This window comes from Lepisosteus oculatus, chromosome 1, assembly GCF_040954835.1.
Source record: "Lepisosteus oculatus isolate fLepOcu1 chromosome 1, fLepOcu1.hap2, whole genome shotgun sequence".
In the NCBI taxonomy this organism is placed as follows: domain Eukaryota; kingdom Metazoa; phylum Chordata; class Actinopteri; order Semionotiformes; family Lepisosteidae; genus Lepisosteus; species Lepisosteus oculatus.
Window position 1 is genome coordinate 2138730 of NC_090696.1, and position 23955 is coordinate 2162684.

Here is a 23955-nt window from a genome sequence, read left to right on the forward strand (position 1 = left end):
GTGCTGTGCTTCCACAAAGTATCAGTTGGAGAGAGGGGGTGCACACTTGCACAACCAGGATTGATGCAGGTTTTTTTATTTGTTATTTTTCCTTATTATCTATTTGTTTTTCTCCTGAATTTTGTTGGTTGCAAGGTAACATTAAATATAGAAAAATATCTGACACGATTTATCTTGATTTCTGGCTTTACATCACAAAAACCTGCAATTTCAATAAGGGTGTGTAGACTTTTTATATCCACTGTAACAGTATTATTATAGGTAATAGAACGTTTAATTCTCAAGGAGTTTGGGCCCCAGTTTTAATGTTTGAGAAACTTGCCCACAGATGATTAGCTCCACCAACACTAGGATCTCCCTCCCAGTCCTGAGCAGGTCCAGCTTTCTGAGCTCTAATACATTTAGACCAGACACTGACAGTTCTGTCATCGCAGGAGTCTCCACAAAATTAGGACAGATCCAGGTGGAAGGTAAAGAACAAAATCCAATTCTGTTTTTATTGATACAGTATGTGGGCCTAATTATTCTATTTCAAATTATAATATTACCAAAGTAATTCCCAAACACTGGGATTAATTTTTTATTTTTCATGAAATATACTTTAATCTTTTATGAAGCTGGATTATGACAATCATCTGCTTTGCTGTACTAATTAATTCCAAATTCACTTTTTCTTTCTAGGAAAACAATGATCTGTTGCTAAAATACACAGTATTGTAATAAAAGCAGTAGTCTATTGTGAAAGTAAGATATTTTTACAATATTGGTCTTATTATGAATATAATTTGAGTAATTCAGATGTTAAATCCATTGCAGGCAATTTATGCATTTTTGGATTCTTTGCAATATTCTTAGCGGTCATGGGAGTGAAGTTTCCCATCTGTTTCTATAAACAGAATTGTTGGACTTCTGCTATAATGTGCTGCAGGCAAAAGACAAACCCATTGTAAGACATGTGCTCAGTTAGCACAACACTCCTACCTCACTGTACGAGCCCTTTCAACACCGTCTGCTTCATTCCTCTCGCAAACAGCTGTGTTTAAACCCCTTGGCTGATATCTGATATCACAAGAAAGAGGACACCTTGCCTGTGGCCCATAACAGCTACAGTATCTGTGCATCAGTGGGGGTGATTTGGATTTCTGCATGCCTTCAGAAAAGGAGCATCACTGTAGGCAGGGAATGGCAATGATTAATAAGCAGTGAAACACTCTTGTGTATGTTCTCACAGAACAAGGCAAGAAGAGCATACCCCAGCACAGCCTGCTCTCACAGACCAGACACAAGCCATTGTGAGGGAGCAGCAGGTTTCATCCGGATCTCGCACCTCATCTGGGAATCTGAGAAGTGAGCATAATCCAGACAACTGGGATTCATAAGACAGGTGGGCAATGCAGGACCTGGGGGGGTGGTGTGTCTGCTGGGCTTCACTCCAACCCGGCTGCTAACAATCTACTGTAGATCAGCTCATTGTTGGCTTATTGGGACCAATTGATCAGCTTCTCCCAGCTCTTCAGGTGCTGCAGCTTTAAGGAGACCCAGAAGACCTGCAGACACACAGTCCCCCAGCACCAGAACTGCCTACACCTGCCTGACAGAGGAAGAGAACCAAAGAATGCTGTTGTTCTGTGCGACCTCAGTGAGTTCCCATTAAGCACTGAAGGTGTGAAGAAAGGGTCAGAGTATGTGGGACTGACAGAGTCTGATGAAACTCTTAGCTGTCATTTTGTAAAATAAAAATTCATTTGTCTTAAGTTATATAACCATGTGGACACATGCTCTTCATTTCCACAAGCATGTCATAGAGGGGATGGGAGACATTGTCCACGATGGCCTCTAGTTTGGACACCATTCTCCTCTACCACTACCTCCAGGGGGTCCAGGCCAGGCCCAATGACAGAGCTTGCTCTTCTGATGAGCTTGTTCAGCCTGTTAGAATCCCCTGCTCTAATCCCAGAGCCCCAGCACACCACCGTGTAGAAAATGGCGCTCACCACCACCAACCGATAGAACATATGTAGCATCTTACTACACACATTGAAGGACCGGACCTGAGCCTTCTCAAGAAGTAGAGTCAGCTCTGGTCCTTCATGTAGATGGCCTCGGTGTTCTTGGACCATTCCAGTCTATTGTCGATGTGCACTCCCAGGTACTTGTATGAGTCCACTATCTCCATGCCACTCCCATGGATGCAGACAGGTTGGACCCTCTTTTTCTTGAAACCTATCACCAACTCCTTCGTCTTTGCCACATTAATTTGCAGGTGGTTCTTCTCACACCACTCCACGAAGCTGCTGACCAGTCCTCTGTACTCTTCCTCCTGCCCACCCATGATGCATCCCACAATCACTACCCAGGCTGAAGGAACTGAACCTTTTTAGTTTTGACAAGGAAATTCCAAATTTCTGTTCAATTCAGCCCAGTGGACTTCGCACTTTGCCCTTCTTTACACAAAGTGTTGTTGTGATCTGGGACAAGAAACTAACTATTTTGTTGAAGCCGATCTTCTTTCACGAAACAGAGTTCCTTCGAATTAGGTCACAGGATGAGAACCCTGGATCAATCAACTACTACAAACACAAGGGCTCTAGCCACCTCTCATCATATCCCTTGTTTGTTCAATAACTGAGATGTTAATAACCCCTTAGCAAGAGGTCACCCAGAGAACACACAAGGGAACCAAGATGCAGGCAGCACCCCTGGGCAGCAGAAGATAGTTCTTTGCTGCTGTGTGTAGAAGGCTGGCCTGTGGTCTGAGTGTGAGCTGAGAGCACAGACAATGGGCCCCTTGCCCTTTAAGCAGCTGGTGTCAGCGCTCGTGTGTGTGTGTGCGCCTGAGTGTGAGCAAGTGATCAGACTCTCTTCATAGCCGGAGGAGCAGCAGCAGCAGTGCGCCAGTCTGGGACAGTGGGAAACGCCAGTGCTGTGGTCAGAGGACCGTCTCCGCTCTACCTCTCCGGCTGCGTCCCGCCTGCCTCCCCATGCTGCGCGTGTTTGTGCTCCGCGCCGGGAATGTGCTGACGCCTGACACGGACATCAGCGATGCCTACTGCTGCGTCACTTTCCAAGGTAGGAGGCTGAACACAGAGGCAGACACTTTCGCCCGTTCCTCTGTCCCTCTCTCCGCTGTGGCTGGAGCTATTATTGGAACAGCCAGGCTCCTATTTCTGCTTCCCATCTATCTGAGGAGTCCTGTTACACTGCAGGCAGGCATGTGCTCCTGAAGTGAGTGAGGCTCAGAGTAAACGCAGCCTGGGGGTTATGGGGGTTCTGTTCCACTGAAACCACTGTTGCTGTCTTCTCAGTTCTGTGTCATAGCACTCTGCACAAAATCAGGGTTTAACAAGTGCTTATTTGTGGTCACCAATGTTTTTCTGACAGTATAAAACAGAACCGAAACACCTTTAGTTTTGTCAGTGTTTGTGTTTTGACCTAATCCAGTGTTACTTAAGGGGAGACTTTGGTTTGTCTCTGTAGTGAGCAACCACAGACCTCCGTGGCAGATTCTTACTGACTGAAGATCAATAACTCTTGGCTAATGTGATTGCTGCAATTTGCTGTTGATAGAGCTGGAGTCAGGGCTGTTTTAGTGGGCTTGTGTATGCAGCCTCTGCTGGGGAGAATGATTTTCTTTAGTGCTCCTTTGAACCATAAATTAAAATGCAGTCAGTGCCTCCATGGCTGGCAGCCATCGTGTGAAGCACTGTTATGCCCTTTCTGTCTGTAGCCTTCCACAGGAGACAGGTAGCTTGATCTGGCCAGTCTGAGACAACTTGCGGCAGGAATCACATCAATGGGTGAAGGGATGCAGAAGAGGAATGTATCTGGGCCTCATTCGTGTTTCTGACTGAATTACAGAACTCCATGTGCTTTGACTTGGCAGAGTAAGAAGGCTTGACATGATACACATTTGATACACATCATGTAAATGGAGAATCATAGGTTCCTCTATAGCCTGGATCTCTGCCCAAACTCCTCAGACATTTCTCATTCCTGTGTGCAGAGTGTATAAGGACTTCAAGCAGAAACAGGATTGATGAGGGAAATCTCCATCTTAATTTTGTTTTTTGTTGTTTATTTTTTCTGCTTTAGTGATTAGAATGAGAACTAGTATTTTCTTTTAGGAATGGTGCAGTGGTGAGCATTGCTGCCTCAAAGTGCTGAGACCCTGGGTTCAGTTCCAGACCTGGGGTGCTGTCTGTGTGGAGTTTGCATGTTCCTCCTGTGTCTGCATGAGTTTTGTCTGTGATCTGGTTTCCTTCCACAGTCTAAAACCATACTGGTTAATTGGGAAGATCAGCCCTGGTGTGAGTGTGTTTGTTTGTGTGTCCTGTGATGCACTGGCATCCCATCCAGGGTGTATCTTGCCTTGTGCCTATTGCTTGCTGGATAAGCTCTGACTCTCCTGTAACCATGAATTGGAAGAAGTGGTTAGAAAATGGATGGATAGATTTAAGTAACTGCTTAGCCCAGTTCAAGTCTGTGGTGAGTCCAGAGTGTAACCCCACAAGGGAAGATCTGTCCATGGCAGCTCACACATGTGGAATTCAGGGCACAGAGAAAACTGTGTGACCGAGAAGTGATCATGCAAACTCCACACACAAGGATCCAGGAGCAGTGCTACCTGTAATGCTACTGTGATGCCTGACATGCAGTGTAAACAATAAAATAATAATAAAACAGCTTTAGCCCTCAAGGAGAGCATTTTATAATGACAAACTATATGTTTTCCTTTTCTGTGGAATCACTGCATTTGTTCTTTATTGAGAGTTAAAGAAGAGGATTTTTAATAAAGTTAAAAAACAGTTGTCCAAGGTAGCATCAGACATGTATATGCTGTTTAATCAGCCCTTTAAAAAAATGAAAGGACCGATCTGCCAAAACCATGGGTCTCCTGACAGCTGTTTGTTTCAGGCAGAGCTTGATCTAGCTATAGACTTTGCAGAGCTCTGCCACGTCTCTGATGGTAACGAAGGGGTCAGAGGTCACACCTGGGCTTTACTGCTCCATAAACCTGATCATATGGAGGGGAGGCCAGTCTCTGACTCAGTTACCAGACACACAACTGGAGTGGGAATCAGCACAGCCATGGACATGCAAATATTGCCAACTGTAGTATAAAGAACCTGAGTTTTGAAAATGTTATCACTATACCATATTTTCAAAAACATGATAGTCAAAGGAAAAAGGCCGAGGTGAAATGTGATGTGAATTGAATAAATAGCGTTGACCTTTTATTTCCTTCCTTACCCCTTTGGTAAAGCTATTTTTACAAAGACAGTCAGCTGCTAAGGCTGCTAAGGTTAGATTAAGCTCAAGTATTGGACAGCTGGTCAGTTACATTTGTACAGCAGGAAGTACAACTGCATTTCCTTTATCTGCTTGAAAATCCGAATTTCTTAACTGTCATGATCAAGATGTTTACAGAGTTCATGGCAGCTTCAAACAGCTTCTGCGCTGATGAAGATGTAGTCTAGAATATAAACAGATCAACATAAATGGAAGGCGTCTGTGAAGTCCTCTTTCAAGTCCAAGTCGCTGTTTTCTCTGAGGATCTCATTCAGACATGATTAGGGAATCCCAGAGCCGTGCTATCGCCCCAGATTCCCACAACTCTCTGAGTAAAGAGGTATCTGTTTGCCCGAGTCAGGAAGATCATATTTCCAAGACCTATGTTTTTTCACTTTCCAGCAATGAATAAGGCAGGGGTGGGGCAAATATATACACTGTATGAGTCAGAATACTTCTTATCTCTTATCTATAACATCACTTGATTAACCCTATAGAATTTCTTGCATTAGGAATTTGTCTTTTCGCAGACCCCAGCTTGCTCTCCATGAGACACACAGACTCGGAGAGAGCCTGGGGTCAGAGCAGTTGGGGATAAGGGCCTTGCTCAGGGGCCCAACGGAGTAGGATTCCTCTGCCGGCTGTGCGATTTGAACCGGCAACCTTCCAGCTACAGGCACAGACCCTGAGCCTCAGAGCCACCGCTCCGCCCACGATTAGTCTCTTAATCACGGGAGACACTCAGGATTCACATGCGGTTCTTCAGGACAGTGCTTGAAAGAAAGCTTGTGCTCGTATTCTGTCAGTCCTCCACCAGGTCCCCAAGGACACACAGGTACACATTGGAAGAGAGTACTTTCTCCCTGTTGGGCTCCGAGCTTCAGCTGCAGATCCTGCGGTGTTTTACAGCTTCGTTCAGAATTCTTAAAGGAAAGCAACTGAGACTGACTCGGCAGGTTTACAACTTTAAAACTGAGCAAGATGCTGCTGTGGTGCTCTTCGTTAAGCATTTACTCTCCTGCAGTTGTGAGACTTTACTCCTCGCGTCATTATGAGCTCTTTCATTTTGCCTGCCCAGCCTGTAATCTGCCCATGGCTCTGCTGTGAGCTTCTCCTACCCTCCTCCTCACCCCTTGACATTCCAGGGCGAAGTTGCTCTGAAGTACAACTGGAAGATAAATCCCAGCCAGTGTGCACTGATTTTATAGTGATAACAGCACAATGAGATAAAACATTTGCACATGATAGGAAAACAGTGGGCTATCAACGAGCTGAAGATGAATATTCAGCTTCAAAGGAATAATAATAATGTAACATACATATACATCTCAAGCTATGTAGAGTCTTATAGGTGAGCATGAGAATATTGAAGTTGACAGAAAATCTGACAGGAAGCCAGTGCAAGAGCTCCAGGACAGGAGTAATGTTATCACTTGCATGTAACCTGGTCCACAGTGCAAATACAGACAAGACACTGACATAGACAATGTAGACAGGACTGATAATACTAATATTGATAAATAAGATTGTACAAACTGAGACAATGTACACCGGAACAGAGGCAGTGTACAAAGGATATATGCATAGTGCAATTTAACTGTTACAGAATAGTATAAAAAATACATCATACAATCTACACAACACACTGGGGGGATTTAAACCCTGTTTCTGGAATTGGGGTGGGTGCCAGTAGATTCCAGGGTGAGGAGCCTGACAGCCTGCAGGAAAAAGCTGTTACAGAGTCTGGTGGAGCTGGCCTGTACACTGTGATATCTTTTCCCAGAGGGTAGGAGGGAAAAGAGTTTATGGGAGGGGTGGGAGGGGTCATCTACTATACTGGAGGCCCTGTGTAAGCAGCGTTTGTGAAAGGTGACAGAAATGGAAGGGAGGGAGACTCCAATGATCTTTTCAGCTGTTTCCACAATTCATTGCAGGGTCTTGTGGTCTGAAGTGTTACGATTCCCAAACCAGACAGTGATGCAGCTGGTCAAGGTGCTCTCAATGGTGCTTCTGTAGAGAGTGGTAAGAATGGGCGGGGGAAGGTTTGCCCTCCTCAGTCGCCGCAGGAAATAGAGAATCTGCTGTGCTTTCTTGGCTAGGGAGGTGGTTTTGAGGTATTGTTATGTGTACACCAAGGAACTTGGTGCTTCTAATTGTCTCCAGAGGGGAGCCATTGATGTACAGTGAGGAGTGATCTTTTGTTTTATCTACTTTAAGAGACAAGTTGTTGTTTGTGCACCAGTCCACTAGTTGCTCCACCTCCTCTCTGTATGGTGACTCATCGTTGTTACGAATGAGGACCACCATCGTCATGTTATCAGAAAACTTGATGATGCAGTTTGAACTGTGGCAGTACAGTCATGAGTCATCAATGTGAACAGCAGTGGGCTGAGCACACAGCCATGGGGAGTTCTGGTGCTCATTGTGATGGTGCTGGAGATGTTTTTTTCCGATCTGGACTGTCTGAGGTCTCTCAGTCAGAAAGTCCAGAATCCAGTTGCAGAGGGATGTGCTGGGGTTCAGCAAGCTCAATTTTCCTATCAGTCAATGAACCGCATTCTTACATAAGAGTCTTTCTTATCCAGGTGGGACAGGGCCAGGTGAAGGGCATGAGATACAGCATCATCAGTAGGCCAGTTGGGGTGGTAGGCAAACTGAAGGGGGTCCAGAGGGGTAGGGAGTCTGGACTTGATGTGGCTCATGACTAGGCTCCCGAAGCACTTCATGATAAGGAGCCACCGGGCTGTAATCATTGACTGATACGGGGATGACCGCATGGCACAGAGAGATATTAAACACATCTGTAAAGACATCAGCTATCTGATCTGCTCATTCCTTGAGCACGATATATTGGTATATTGTCAGCTCCAGCAGCCTTACTTGGATTAACTTTTGCTAGTGTCTTACTCACATCAGCTGCGGACAGCAGATTAGGGTATTAAGGCACTTTATCAAGCAATGTATGCTTTTAAATTGCATGCCAGAATAACAGGTGCCCGGAGAAGCAGCATGAGCAACTTGAAGATGTTGACGCATATATCTCACCAGATCTAGAAATGTTTACTGTCTTAGCTGTTCCAGTTTAACAACTGCAGGATCTTAATACTGGAAACCACAGAATTCCAGTCATCAAATTTGGTCAGTTCCATAACTAAGTGAAAATAAAATTTCACCAGGCCACTTAAGGAGTTCAGAGTTTGGTCCTCAACTACCTGAAATGGAAAGCTGTTCCAGAAACCCACTTCTCCAATGTAAAGAACTAAATGTTCTTTCTGGGGGGGTGCTTATCAAAACTGAATCTTATGTTCTATTCAGTTATATTCTATAATAGTCTTGGTAGTGTGTTGTGGAGTTTTAACTTCTCTGTTTTTCTGTTGCTTCCCCAATTTGACCTGACGGGTACGTGGGAAAACCTACTGTACGTGAACATCCAGATTCCTGTTTCGTGTGTTGTGGAGTCACTGGTGGGGGTCATGTTGTACGTACCAATGTTAAATTTCATCGGTCACGCTCGTCTTTCGGAAAGTCCCTTTACCACACCTCCTGAAATTTAAGCATGTTTTCTAAATGTTCCACAGTTTAAATCACTGATATACAGTAGATCAGGCATGTTATTGATGCCTTTTGTAAAAACGCCATTTGAAATATTGATTTAGCAATTTAACTGCATCTTTATTGTCTCCTGTTATTGATCCCTATATGGCTCATTAATTTTTTACTTCTGCGTAGACACCCTGCAGACACACCGGCCCTCTGGGACCTGTATAAGACTACCCTGGTCTGTTTGCCTGGTGTTTGTTCATTAGATTGTAGCCAGTGAGAGGATGTTTTTAGGACCCTAAAAAGACAATACACAGCGTGCAAGTATCTGACCAGGGTAAGAGACCACAAGGAGGAATAGACAGTGACCATAGTCTGGCCTGGGCTACAAATGCAGACCTGGCTGCCCAGAGAGAACATGCTGAGTGACCAAAGACTGGTCAAAGAAAGTGGAAACAAGCAGAGGCACTGGTGTACTGTGAGGAATATTCTGGGATTAGACAATCATTCTTCCCTAAAAAAAATCTATTTCAAATTCTCAGCTCCCAACAGCTCCCAAACCTACTGGAGGAGGGAGGAGGAAAGTCAATAGAGCTACAGCCCAGTATGTGATCTCCAGGCACAGGCATGTGGGTCTCCTTATAATGTTTCATGAAATGTCCAGAAAAGTCCCATTTATATTGTAAATGTTCAGTTCATTTTTAACTGCGCTGTTCAAAATTCATCGGTCATGCCAATAAAGCTCTTTGAATTTTAAATTTGAAACAGGGAAAGCTGTGCCAATTCCTCTCACTAGAGAGAGTACAATAGAAAAACGAAAAAGAATCGGGAAAAAGCAAACTGGGACTCAAACAGTAAAAAGTCTAAAAATACAGTGCACGTGTATGAACAAACCACTGTTCAAACAGACATTTATAGAAACTGTGACTTGCACTGTTGTACTCTTCTTCTTCCTCCATTCTACAGATTCCATTCCACAGCGGTCTACAGACAGTTTTAAACTAGCGGTCAGTCCCGATGGTTCTGTATTGGGTGGTATAAACCCTAGTTTTTCAGCTCTTTGGATGTGTAGAGAGGAACAAGCAATGTAAATAATGAGGGACACCTGACGATGAGTCAATGAGATTGTGCAGGTTTAATTTTCTGCCACCGGTCCAGTTAAAATTAAAGGTCTGACTTGTATGCTGCGTTATTATAATAACATATCTGTTACAGGTATGTTTTGTTCTCTTTGTTCCTGCCATGTCTCTCTGCGTTTTTTTTTTAGCTGTGAAGAAGCCTCTTGCTCCAGACATAAACAGACCCATGAACCCTTAAATTGAAGCAACTAGCACATTCCTTTCCTGGACAGATGAGGTTAAAGAAAGCAATAGATTTTTTTATGATCATGTTTGTGATGGATGCACAGTGGAGCAGGGGTTAGCACTGCAGCCCATACGTTCAACTCCTGGGATGCTGTCTGCGTGTCTCCTCCGGGTGCTCTGGGTTCCTCCTACAGTCCTGGTAGCTTCAGAGTCTCTTGGGAAAATTCTGCATGCCTGCATTTGTGTCTTTGTGTACCCTGTGATAGACTAACCCTGGTGTGAGTGTGTGTCTGTGTGTGTATGTACCCTGTGATGGACTGGCCCTGGTGAGTGTGTGTGTGTGTGTGTGTGTGTGTGTGTGTGTGTGTGCCCTGTGATGGACTGTGCAGAGTGTACCCTGCCTTGCGCCTGTATTGGATTAAGTGGTTAGAAATTAGTTGGATTGTTATCATGAACAGCAGGTGGCGCTCCATGCCTTTAGGACCTTGTGCAGGATTGCAGAAGAGGAGGTGCAGGCATTGTTAGGAAATGAAGAAAACACTAAGAAAACACATTAATATTGTTTCACAGATGAAAGGTTCCTTTAACATAAAGACACACCATAGAATGAATGGTCAAAAAAACTCAGAGGCTCTGGGGAAATTAGATTCAGGAACATTCTAAAAAATAACTCTGATATAACAAATCAAACTAGGAGAGCATAGAAGAAGAAAGCCAGGAAATAAGAGGAACTGCTTTGTAATGAGAGTTGCAGGAGTTTGGAACACAATGCCTGACTGTGGTGTAGAAGGCGGATTTCTGGGATGTCTATCAAGCAGGTCAATGGATTTGAAAGAGCATTAATCAATTATTTGTGTTTGCACACTAGGATTGTGAAGATGTTAGCTGGTCAAGAGCACTTCCACAGGGATCTAGTTTTTCAGGGTTTGAAGTTCGTAACATTTTCATCTTTTACCAATTTCTCCAATTGCTACTCCAGCAGTTAGGAAGTTAAAATCATTTACTTGAAACCATGTGTTTCAACCTTTATTTGCTCTTTTATTTCTATGTAGATTCATACTTAACCACTGTGAAAAATTATATATTGCAAGCAAAAGTATGTGATTTTATACTAGCATGTAAGCATGTCCTTAAAGCACGATGCAGGTAACAACATCCTGCTGGAGTGGTTACTGGAATTTTCTGAAGTTTTTAATGCCACTACTGGGAGAAGCTAAACTCCAACATACTGTATAAATCCATGTTTAAAATTGTGGCCTATGAATTAATCAGCACCGAATTCCTCTGTGTATGAAGAGGTGCTGTGCTGTTGAAGCTGTGTGTCATAGCAGTCCAGGCAGTCCTGCCCAGCTCCAACTCTAACCCTGAAGCAGGGCAAAAGAGAGCAGAGGAAATATTCTGACTTCCTCAGGACGCCGCTCTATCCTCTCTGAAGGCGGAGTCTCACTGGAGCGGAGAGTTCTCCTGTGTGTGTGCGTGTGAGTGAGGGAGAGCTGGAATACTGATCACTCGGAGAACACAAATCTAACCCGAGAGTGTGTGCTGAAACACACACACACAGACTCGTACTGTGGTGATCCAGCCCACTCCTTGTTACTCTGGGGAGACAAAGCCCTTATACTCACTCACTTTGAGAATTACTTCCTCCCCACTGCTTCCCTCTGCCATGCATGGCTGGTCTGGATTACTGGGGAAGAGGTAGCAGCCAGTTCAAGGAAACATGTTGAGGTGCCTTGTCCAGCGGGCCAGCAGCCTTCCCAATGTGGAGAAGGGGGACAGGCAGAGCGACCCAGTGGCCAGCCTGACATTTCGAGGTAAGGACTGGGATCTGGGCCAGAGCCGGTGGGATTGCACTGCGTGTGGGAGAACCCTGTAAGGAGTGAAAAGGAATAATTGAGATAATAGAGGGCTGGTTTCACAACAGAGCGTACATTGATGGAAGTTGCTTTATCAGTATGTTTGGTGTTTGTAGAAGTACTGTATATCTTTAAACAAAGCTCTTTAATGAGATATAAAAAGGTGATGGAAATTATGTCATTTGTAATTATTCAAAGATTTTTTTCTAATTGTTCAGTGATTTAAGTAAGGACACTGCATCAGAAAAGCCAACAAGACCAAACAGAAAAATACAAAATATGTTTAATCTTTTTTCACTCATTTTCTCAGTTTTAGAGAACTGAATTATTTTTTCATGTTTTTTCTCTGTCAGGAAAACTGTAACTGTTTCAGAGCTTTTTGACACAGAACTGATTCTCAGATTTTGATGTTTGGAAAGAGTCTGCAGGGAGACTCTTACCTACAGAGGAAGTATGGCAGTGTTAAGACTGTGTATGTTAACCAAGGTGCTGCACAGCAGGACAGCGATTGTAAAGGCTACAGCGCAGACCTCCACCGCTCTGTGTGAGCCCTAACTCTGGGTGACACTGCTGCTGAGCCCTAGAGCAGGTCTTCCCTCAGGCTGCCCCTGTAAATACTCTGCTGGATAAATGGGTCTCCAGTTGTCACTTTCAGAGAATTTGTTTTTAAATCACTTACTTGTATAAGTAAAACAAATAAAAAAGAGTAGAATTGCTGTAACTGCCGGCCTTCATCCATGATCTCTGAATAATGATCTATTGTGTAACAGTTTCTTTTGCAAACAAAGGTTTATGATTTTATCACAACTTTTTATCAACATTACTTCTTCATAATACATTTTTACACATCCTCATATTTTGTCTCATAGAGCAGAAAGGCAAAATGTCTAATTGTTCACCAGTGGGGACCTGGATTCCCCTAAAGAGGTTGTACACGATTGGCTCAGTGCCTTTGGGAGCCGAGCTGGGATTGGTCAGCTTCTGCGAGTTCTGCAGGTGGTGATGTCATTGAGAGTCAGGCCACTCCTCCAATCAGCGCTGAGCGCCTTGCATGTCACTGTGGAGCTGGTAGAGTGGTAGAGTTAGTAGAGTGTTTCTATGAGCTGAGACTTACAGAAACAAAAGGGCATTGGCAACTTCTACAAAAAAAAGGAGAGTTATAATATTTTAAATAGAAATGTTTTTAGTGTTGATTTGCATATGGGTCAGTAGAAGCCCTCTCTTCTACTCTCTTTTCAAACAACTAAGATGTATTACTTACTTGTCTTATTTTTCTGGGAGATAAAATATCCTGTTCTGGAATTACCACAGAACAAAGAGATGTACTAAGGAAACCGGGGTACTTTACTGATGGAAGTCATGGGTAAAACAAGCAAAAATCAGAACTGCTTGATCAAAGTCGGATATCTCTAATTTGCTGAACAGCCTGAAGAAATTTGTGAACCCTAATTTTTAGTTTAGGGGAATCAGAGCCTGGGACTAGAGTAACAAAGAGCAGAGAGTATGTCAGTGTTTCATGTCTGAGTGAGAATGTTTTATGTGGAAAGTTTTCCAGTGGGCAAGTCAATCAGTAGGTAAAAATGATATAATTATATACATTTGTTGGGTATCTCAATGAGTTTCTTAAACTGAAAGACGAAAAGTATGCAAATTGAACATTAAAATGTGTTTTTATGAAAGATCTTCACTGAAATTCTGGAGGAATAAAGACAGACAGGTCAATATCATCCAACTGGTTTAAATCACAACTTTTGCTTACCAGCGTTTGTTATATATACAGTATCTGTTTTTCACACACCTCTTCTCTCATCTCTCTCTTAATGGGGTGGAGCCTCCTTCCCCTGTGTCCTTAAATACTCAATAAACATTCAGAAATCATCTGATTCTCAGATGTCATTATTCATTTTGAAATATTTGACCATGAACAGTTTATAAGAATTGTTTTGAAAATGAAATGCAGTTTAATTTGTTCACTACATTTAGAACTTTGTTGATTATGTTGCAGTTTTCCACATTTCCATTTTCATATTCCTTGCTATAATGCTTTTCCTAATGAACAGCTGTTGAACAGTAGTTTCTTTAATCTCTGTGATGATAGCAAACTTTAAAAACTTACAGAATGATAACAAAAGAAACAATGAACAAACAAATATACACCATTAGACATTGTTGTTTCATGTTGTGCTTTCCTGCAATATTTAAGCAATAATATCATTTATGAATATTAAAATGTTAGTTTTAATTTCACATAGGTTTCTTTCTGCATTAGAGCAGCTTTAAGAACTCACGGGTCTCGCTAGCAGAATGTGCTAGGATTGTGGTCAGAATTTACATCCCCTGTTAATGACCTTATTGTAAGCAGTTTGCCCCACAGTCAGCTGCTGACAGAGAAGCACTGAGAGGGCTCGGCTGCCAGCAGGGATACAGGAGTACAGGGGTTGACCAGCAGCAGCGCTGGTCTGAGGGAGAAGACACAGGAAGAGGAAGTGTCCGAAATGTGTGCTTGGGGGGCTCCTGTGTGTGTGAACGGCTGGGGAGCATTAATCACTATAAGGAAATTTTCCAATCCTGGCTTTTGTCATGCAGTGATTTAGAGACGAGACTGATTTTAATGCGGCTTGCTCATCTTCATGCGTAGACCAGGGAAAACACAGAGTGCTCGGGTTCAACAGTTTGGGGTCTTTTGTTGAGACAGGAGAATGAACTCTCTCTGGGAGACAGTTCATGTGATAAGAGTGGAATTTGGAGTATGCAAAGCAACTGGATTGTTTAGTGGTAGCTCAGTATATTAGATGTGATAATAATATATTTAAAAAACAACAGTTATTTTAAGGCCTCTTTATGGTTTCAGATTCCTGTCATTGTCTGTGGTTCCTGTCATAAAGTTGTTTAGGCTATTGCTAGGTGTCAGGTAGCCATGGCAACAATGTAAAGCTGTTTAAGTGCTTGTGTTTCCATTGTTTAACTGGAGGTGTTCTTTACTGAGTGTACTCAATGATTTTCTTCATTGTCTTCAAGCTATATTCAATTAATATACGTTCTCGTCTCTCATTTCCAATAAATGTGCTGCTTGCTGAAGTTGTGGTTCTGAATTTATCTTATCTTCAAATGATGGCGCCAGTCTTCCCTTCAAAACTCTTCTCCGTATAAATTAGAACATTTAAAAAGATAGGCTGGACTTTTTCTCCAACTCTTTTGAAAAAGAAAATGCTCAATTCAAACACATTTCAGAGGTCTAATTGGCAATGTCTCAATGACCTGAGCTCTTTTAAATACAATTTGGCCACTTGAGGATTCAGTTTATTTATTAATCCTGAGAAGAAAATAATGGATGTTAAATAATACTTTAAATTATTGCAATGGTTCGTAGTAAGCCATTTGTCTTGATAATATCATAGCAACAAAATATTATTTTTTACCATGTTGTGACCTCAGGAAGGAAAAAAAGATTCATTACTATTGCAAATCTAAAATTCATGCCACTTGAAATAATACACACAATAACACTTCTTCTGCAGCAATATAAATCTAAAGTGTTTGAAAGTGAAATATCTATGGTTTGAAAACATCACTAAAAACATTAAAATGAAAAGAAGATGAATTTTCTAAGTTACTCCTTTTTCTGCTTGTACATATCAGAAGTAGAAATGACAGGTAGTGTAATCAATAAAATCACAGTAACAAGAGCTCAGCAGCAATACATCTGCATTCACTGGACATTCGTTTCTCTAGCCCTGAATGAAAGCAAGAACTCATGCCTCAGTGTGGTGATGTGGGGACAGTGCTGTCCTTTGAACTCGGGTCCTGACTACTTGAATATTAAAGTTCCTGTGGCATTGTTTATAAAGAGTCTTAACGCCACTTTCATGACTCGGTTCCACTGCTGGACAGTGGGGCTTTTGGTGCAGAATGGCTGCTGGTGCAGAATGGCCACTGTGTGTCTCCCAGGTGGGGCTGCTGGTGCAGAATGGCCGCTGTGTGTCTCCCAGGTGGGGCTGCTGGTGCAGAATGGCTGTTGTGTGTCTCTCAGGTGGGGCTGCTGGTGCAGAATGGCTGTTGTGTGTCTCCCAGGTGGGGCTGCTGGTGCAGAATGGCTGTTGTGTGTCTCCCAGGTGGGGCTGCTGGTGCAGAATGGCCACTGTGTGTCTCCAGTGTGGGGCTGCTTGTGCAGAATGCACTCACATTAACCATGCAGGGTTGAAGTTCAGTAATTAATTTTCAACAGTCAGCAGTTTTCTTGGAGAAGGAGTGTTTAGTTTGCACAGTCAAGACAACTTGACAATTGATGGACTGATTTCCTTGGTGTTGACTCAGCTCCCCCTGAATCTGACAGACACCTATGAAGATGAAGCAAAAGCACCACTCTACTGATGCTTCCCTTCCTGTAGATAGAATAATAAGCCTTTCCCAACAAGACAGCCTTTAAAAATTAATGTAGCAGTAAAGGTATTTATATAAATTTGAGCCAAGTGCATATTTATGACATGGATATTGATTAGGCAGTGATGCAAATGTAAATTACCCCTAATTTTGGGGTAGTAGTATGGGGTATATTAGATGCTTAGTGAACACTGGTATGCTTCATTGCTATTGTTGTCCGTACAATACATTTTTAAATGTAGGTAAGACGTAAGGAGTAGGTTGTGTTGACTTGCTTAATGAAAGCTTTCAAACAAAACTTAATTGCTGGGTTCATAATTCTACATTTGGAGAGGCCAATGCTCTAAGGATTTTTGTGATATTGCACTTTATATCAGCTGACTGGGTTGTATTTTTTAAATCTTCCTTTAAGAACTGTATCTTCTTGCTAAAAGGTTTTATTGAATATGTTGTTTTTTCAGTTTTAACCTTGAAGATATTTTGCATTGGATCTAATTACAGTCACGTGAACAAATGATCCTGTAAATCTAGAACTACAGTACTGAAATAATTCAATAAAATAACTTGTGAAAAGAAAGATTTTGGCATTTGAGTTTGTGTGGCCAGTTTGTGACAGCAAACACCAAGAGCACTAAATCACTAAGAAGTAACTTTCCAAAACAAACTCCAAATCAGGAAGTACAACAACTATTATACTGTATATTGTGTTCATTTCCCACCAACTGTAGTCAATATATACTACAGTCGCACACAGCTCTCACAGAGCATGACTAGGAGTTCCAATAGCCCACATTTTGGAGTCATGGTTAATAGTCTTTGTGCCCCCAGAACATCATGGGCTGGAGATATGCCCTCATAGGTTGGTCTTTATTTCTAGGTAGGACCTCATCTTTCACTTGGGAAATCTTGGTTATATAGAAATATATAAAGAATGTTCTTCAGAACATTGAAGTCACATTCACTGCCTTAACATGTCTTTAGCAGGTCTTCTTGTGCTGACTGGTTTCTATGCAGATTACAATCATTTCTCAAGGTTTTTTCACCTCGGTCAGGGATTTGCTTTCTGTTTCTTATTTCTGTTGAACACCAGGAACGGCTCCTTGCAGGATATGCAGGGCAGAGTAACTGTAAACTTTGATTTAAGAAGAACAAGTAGGACTCAACTGAGTGTAACTGTATCTGTGGGTTATTGTTAGTTATGACCCTGCAGTTTATCAGCTGAGGTTTCATTTTGCTGTTTTAAAATTAGTAAAACATTTTTTCTAAAACCATACTGACAGACAGTAAAAAAGGTGGAAGGAAATTATTCAGTAAATTCTTGTGTCTCTTTATAAGACTGTAAAAGCTTAGGGAAGATTTCTGGGATGGTGGCATCCCAGAAAATACTTTCTCAGCATTGCTTCTGAATTGGAGACAGGAGTGCAACACATGTAGCAGTGCGTGAATTTTGTCACATGTCAAAAGGTACCAGGATGCCATGATGGGTGTGCACTGGGCACATCCCAGCCCTGTAAAAACAGCGCGCTCATAACTGCACCTCTTTATCTGCAAGACACAGTGGGGGGGCCACACAAGCCTTCCTTCATGCACAAGATGTTCACCTCCGTGATGGCCAGCCATGAGCCCAGCTGATGATGGAGGTGCTGCAGCCCCTCCACAGACACCGGTGACACTGTGCCAGCTGATGCCTCTCAGACTGCAGACATGTGTCAGGGCCCCAGCTGGTCTCACCCGTGAGCAGGCATCAGTGACCTCCATGTGTATTCCTGACCTCTCCTGGAACAAGATTTTCAGATCTTGAGTATCCACCTCATAAAATGCCATTGTTGAATATGAGCTTTTTTTACAACTGCCTTAGACATGGGACTGAGCTCCAACTGAGAAGGTTACCGATACAAAGACTTCGCTTGAATAGCCCACAATTGACTAAAAAGACTCATTTATTCTTTATGCTTCCAAAGGGAAGTGTGTTTGTGTGTTGCCTTGAGGTGGACTGGTGTCCCGTCCAGGGTGTGCCAACCTTCTGCCTGGTGCTGGCCAAGCTCCCCCTGACCCTGAATTGGATAAAGAGGTTAGAATATAAATAATCGATGGACTGCTTCATTCAGGTGTTTACAGTTTTGCCTGATTTCTTACTACAAAATTATTTTTTAGGTAGTAGTTTTCTCTTAGCAGGGATTTAAAGAGAGCCTTAAGAAAAGGGATATATCTTGCTCCCTGCCTCTTCACTATGGAGTGTGATGTTTAACTCATCAGCTGTGGGTGAGCTCAGAGTAGCCGGGAAACGAGTGTGTGCCAAACGGAAAAATGGGAGAGCGGCTCTATCAGATGAAAGTGCTGTATCCTCTGGAATGCCATTGCCATTTATAGACATCAGACAAGCAATCTGTGAGAAGGAGGTAATTTGCAGGCAGGCCCGAGAGAGAAATTTGAGGCTTGAGGCACAGGGAGCTGGGAGGAAGAATTAAAGGCATACAGCACAGTGAAGTGGGAAAACTGCAGCTCACAGAACACAGACACCGGCGCACAGCAAACCCTGGCGTGTGTATGCAGAGGAGCCCAGAATTGTTCTTAAGAGAAACTGAATAGTGTTCAATGTAGATTGCATGCTTCTTTAGAACTTCATCCATCAATCACTTTCAGCTTCCAGGATAACTGTTTTAAAAAGCGATACCAGTTAGGACCAAGAACTACCCATGAATGTGATTGGCTCTTACTGCACATGTAGGCAGTGTTAATACATGACACCTCTTGCTGCACCAGTATGAACAGAGACCACTGCTGGGATCTGAATGGGATCCACTGATGGGATCTGTACTGAGACCACTGCAGCGATCTATATTGGGATCCACTGCACTTCTAATTTATGTTAATGATCTAGTCTCTGGTATAATTAGTAAATTAATCACAGAAGCTGATGATACCAAATTAGGAAACACTGTAGATTAGCACTGTAGAAGCAGTAGATGGAAAAAAAAATTAAGACTGGGCAGCAGACAAGTGGAGGGTTTTTCAAGATGTAAACACTAAAACTATAAATATAAAATGTGAAACATTCAGATAGAAGAGGTTATTTGTAAAAAGAGCTTATATTGACACATCATTTACATTTTGTAGAGAATGTGGGAAAGCGAGGCAAAATGGTAGGACCTATTCTGTAGTTAAAACATTATTTAAATCAAAGGATGTTATTGCTAAAATTGTATAATGTACTAATAAGACTTCATTGGAATACTGTGTATTTTGGTTACTATCACCACATACTGTACAAAACATATTTTCAATCAGTCCAGGGAAGAGTCACCAGGTGCAGACTGACATGCTGAAGGAACTGAGCCTCTTCAGTCTTGAACAGAAAAACTACAAGGGTCCCGAGACAAGTATTAAAATGGCTGCAGAAGCCCAAGTGCAGGCTACTGTTTCCAGTGCGTGTGATGATGGTGAAAAATAATTAAAGGAGTTATTTTTGGAACCATAGAAACATATTAAATTTAGTTTACGTGTTGCAAATGTTACTGTTACTGCTGCCAGGGTGTGTGTTCACCCTGGTAGGAATTTACCACTTTTCTGCAGGCTTCTGTCCAGTGGTTTTTAGTTTAAAGATTTGCTTCTGTGAAAAAAAACTTCCAAAAACTAGGGAAAAAATATAAGCACCTTTATGGGGTTAATTTTTGTTATTCTTTATTTTAGGATTTTGTTTGGTGCAGTTTTATCTTATTGATACTGCGTTTACTGCGAGAATAGATTAAGCTACTAACATTTTCAATGTCAATCACAGTTTCTACAATGTTTTCTAAACCTCCTATTAAGGTATTTTTTCAAGCCATGGTCAGGCAGTATTAGAATAGAATAGAATCTTAATTGCCACACGTCCGAGGCTGGTGAAAACTGTTGTTGGTACAGCTTTACTACAGACATTTGACTTGTAACAGTAACATACAGAATATAAATACAGGACCAGAATGCACAATATACAATGCAGATTATTAAAATACAGGATGATGTATACAATACAAAACATAAAAATTCACTCTATAATCGAAAATGCAAAACAATCCGCGTTGATGCCCTGCAATGCAAACATAGACAAATAGATAAATGTAAACATAGACAAATCAGTGCAATTTAAATATGATACAGGTAAAGCACAATACTAACTAAAAAAAGCACTGCCCTTGGTATATAGATATATACCTCTGCTTCTGGAGGGGCACACCCAGGTTTTATAATCACCAGGATTTAAGACCTTAGAAAAGTTTAAATTGGCCTAAGTAAGACATAAATGTATTGAATAAGGCCTTCAAAGGTCAGGTGAAACCCAGATCTGTACACTCTGCAGCCCTTGTAGACTGGACGTGTGTACTGCTGCCTTGGTCAGCCATGAATCACCCACCTGTGATGACAAAAAACAAATGTTCAGGAACTGGAAAAGTCTGGTTTTAATTCTTTCTCCTTTTTCACAGGTTCAAAGAAGAAAACCAAAGTCATCAAGAACAATGTGAATCCCGTGTGGAATGAGGTACGAGAGCCTGAAAATAAAACAGACAAGCAGATAGACTGTGCTCTGTGTCCTTCTTAAGGAAAGATTCTTACATGTAGGTAGATCAGCACACACCTACAGACAAACATAGACTGCCCTGATGCAGATAGACAGACAGCTCTCCACTGCTCACTGCTCCTCTGAGAGCAGCAAAGAGTCAGGGAACTGTGATGGCGCTCTCTGCACTGACTCACACTCCATCGGCTCTCACTGGCTTTGACCGAGAAAAGTGCTCTTCTCACCCAACCCTGTGTCTCTCCCATGTAGGGCTTTGAGTGGGACCTGAAGGGAGTCCCTCTGGACACGAATGCCGAGATCCATGTGGTGGTGAAGGACCATGAGACCATGGGCAGAAACAGGTCAGACTGGGGCGGGGGAGGTGAGAAGGAGACCAAACAGGGTGGAGGGTGGGAGGGTGTGGGCAATTGAATTTGTGTGGGGGATATCACAAAATATGGCATGTGATTGTTAGGCAGGGAAGCCTCTTGTTAAAAAGGTGTGTGTTGCTAAGTGACCACAATGGTAGAAACTTTGTAATCTAAGAAGCAACAGCTGCAGGCCATCTTATAATTATCAGCTGCACACTTTGCTGCAAGGAGAAATATCTAGGAATCCGTCTGAGCTTCACTGAGTAAGCCACCCAACATGCAGATAGAGCAGAAGAACTAACTGAGGAGAGTAAGGTGCTGGTACGAGTGTGTCTGTGTCCACTTAGCAGTGAGAGTGGCAGGGCTAGAGCTTTGGGGCAGAGTGGGTTTGTTAAATGTCTGTGTGCAGGCAAGTGAGCAGGTTATGTGCAAGGACAGCAGCCTATTTATATCAGAAGGCTGGCATATATGAAGGGTGGCAGGCTGGTTAAGCTGAGTCTTTCTGTGTGTTAAACTGCCAGCAGCCATATCACCCTGCAACTCACAACTGGCAACCCACTGAAGCTAAGCAGGTGTGAGCCTGGTCAGTACCTGGATGGGAGACCTCCTGGGAAAAACTAGGTTGCTGCTGGAAGAGGTGTTAGTGGGGCCAGCAGGGGGCGCTCACCCTGTGGTCCATGTGGGTCCTAATGCCCCAGTATAGTGATGGGGACACTATACTGTAAACAGGCGCCGTCCTTCGGATGAGACGTAAAACCGAGGTCCTGACTCTCTGTGGTCATTAAAAATCCCAGGGTGCTTCTCGAAAAGAGTAGGGGTGTAACCCCGGTGTCCTGGCCAAATTTCCCATTGGCCCTTGCCAATCATGGCTTCCTAATAATCCCCCTCTATGAATTGGCTTCATTACTCTGCTCTCCTCCCCACTGATAGCTGGTGTGTGGTGAGCGTTCTGGCGCACTATGGCTGCCGTCGCATCATCCAGGTGGATGCTACACATTGGTGGTGGTGGAGGGGAGTCCCCATTACCTGTAAAGCGCTTTGAGTGGAGTGTCCAGAAAAGCGCTATATAAGTGTAAGCAATTATTATTATTATTATTAAACTGTGTTGTGTCGTACCCCCATAAAGGGAACGACTCTGGAGAGAACTGGGACAAGGTTATATTAAACTGTATTGTGTGTGCCCCACAAGGGGAAAGATTTATAACAACGATCTTGGAGGTGATTGGGAGTAAGTAATCTTTGTGTATTGTTATGTGCCTGGAGTACCTCGAGGAAGGGGCCCATGAAGGACACTGAGGGCAATATGTCACGAGTACAGAATTCAAAGCCCCAGAGTCCGCAAGCTGAGGGTTCATTAAGGAATGAACAAGCTCTGACAGAGTGAGTGTTAGAAAGCAATAAAGCATTCCATGTGTCCCAGTCATCCTGATGAAGGGGCATTTTGAGAACCAATCTCAGAGAGGAAAATTGTGAAAAAGTTCCCCAGCAGGCTATGACGAGCATGTTGCCTGAATCACAGCTCTTTGTGAAGGCCAGCCCTGGGTGCCACAGTGGGTATTGGAAAAGGTTTTCTGAAATATAAGAGTCTTCTACTCCCACTCTTCCATTTCTGCAATCCAAAAATGGCAGCTAAATTCTGGTCTGGGAAGTGGGGGCACTTCTTTGCAAGCGTTATTGGAGAAGGGGAAACAGAAAGCTGTCAAGGTGTGAACACCAAGCCAGTGGAGGAATTCAGGGACATCCTTGATGGTTCTGTAGGATCATTATGACAGGAAGTCAGGAGAGATCCTGTTTGTAAACCTTCTCATTGTCACGAAGCGTTAATCAGGACCCTATGCAGATGGTAAAATCTGGAAGGGAGTAAAATGAACACGGGGGAGAGAAGACTAGGATTGGGGCTGGTAGATGAACAGGGGGGTGTGTCAACAGTGCACTGGTGCTTGGGGGGGCCTGATCCAAGTGAAAGTCCAACGGGAGTCCGTAGGGAAATCTAGGGTGAGCAAAAGTCCAGAACCGGGTAATCCATCCTCGATAGACATGACGGAAGTTAAAAGCCGGAACAGGATCTGGTGCAGGGACGGGGAAATAAAAAGGGGGACCCAGATGGACAGGATGCCGTGGTGAAGCCGATGCCGTCGGGCCACTCCAGGACTCGCTGGTAGGGGGGCTTTCGGGTGTCATCTTCCAAAGCTGAGCCCAGATTGGTAGGAGCGCCCGGCTTCTATAGGGAGGGGCTGGAACAGGAGGCAGGCGCAAGCAATTAACAGAAACAAGAAAGAGCCAGAGCGCCCTGAAGAGAAGGGGCTTACAATTGTGACATATGTTATAATTTATCATTTATATGATAATTATTAATAATTAGTCTTTATAAGGCTTTGAATAATTAATCTTAAAGGCTTTATACAGACCTCAGCTCATTTCCTCATTAATTTGAGAATCCTGGGCTGGTTGCATTCCGGAGAGCAGCATGAGCTCCTTGTGGCTCCATGATTGCATCATCACTTCCATGATTCTTGATCCAAGGGGGTTCTCCTGGACCCTCCCAGCTTTTCATCGTGCTAACTCGCTCCTCATTCCTCAGCTCAGTCTAACCTGTGTCACTCTTCAATCTCACTCTGTCATAGGTTATGCTTCACCTCTCCCTGAGTCACACCTCATCCACACTGGAGTCACGCCAT

The 23955-nt window shown here is 43.1% G+C and overlaps 1 protein-coding gene across 13 annotated transcripts in view; it reads left to right on the forward strand.

Moving 5' to 3' along the window:
• The first annotated feature begins 2852 nt into the window (after positions 1–2852).
• dysf (dysferlin, limb girdle muscular dystrophy 2B (autosomal recessive)) overlaps positions 2853–23955 on the forward strand; it is a 132377-nt gene continuing 111274 nt past the window's right edge. For 4 of the 13 annotated variants that reach the window (XM_069195277.1, XM_069193991.1, XM_069194759.1 and 1 more), the window contains exons 1-3: positions 2853–3069; positions 20833–20888; positions 21177–21268. In XM_069195277.1, coding sequence (XP_069051378.1) covers positions 2982–3069; positions 20833–20888; positions 21177–21268 — 236 coding nt within the window. In that variant the 5' untranslated portion in view covers positions 2853–2981. Of the gene's footprint in view, positions 3070–11634; positions 11948–20832; positions 20889–21176; positions 21269–23955 lie in introns of those variants that run through there. The other 9 variants (XM_069191728.1, XM_069192392.1, XM_069192726.1 and 6 more) reach the window with 4 other exon arrangements.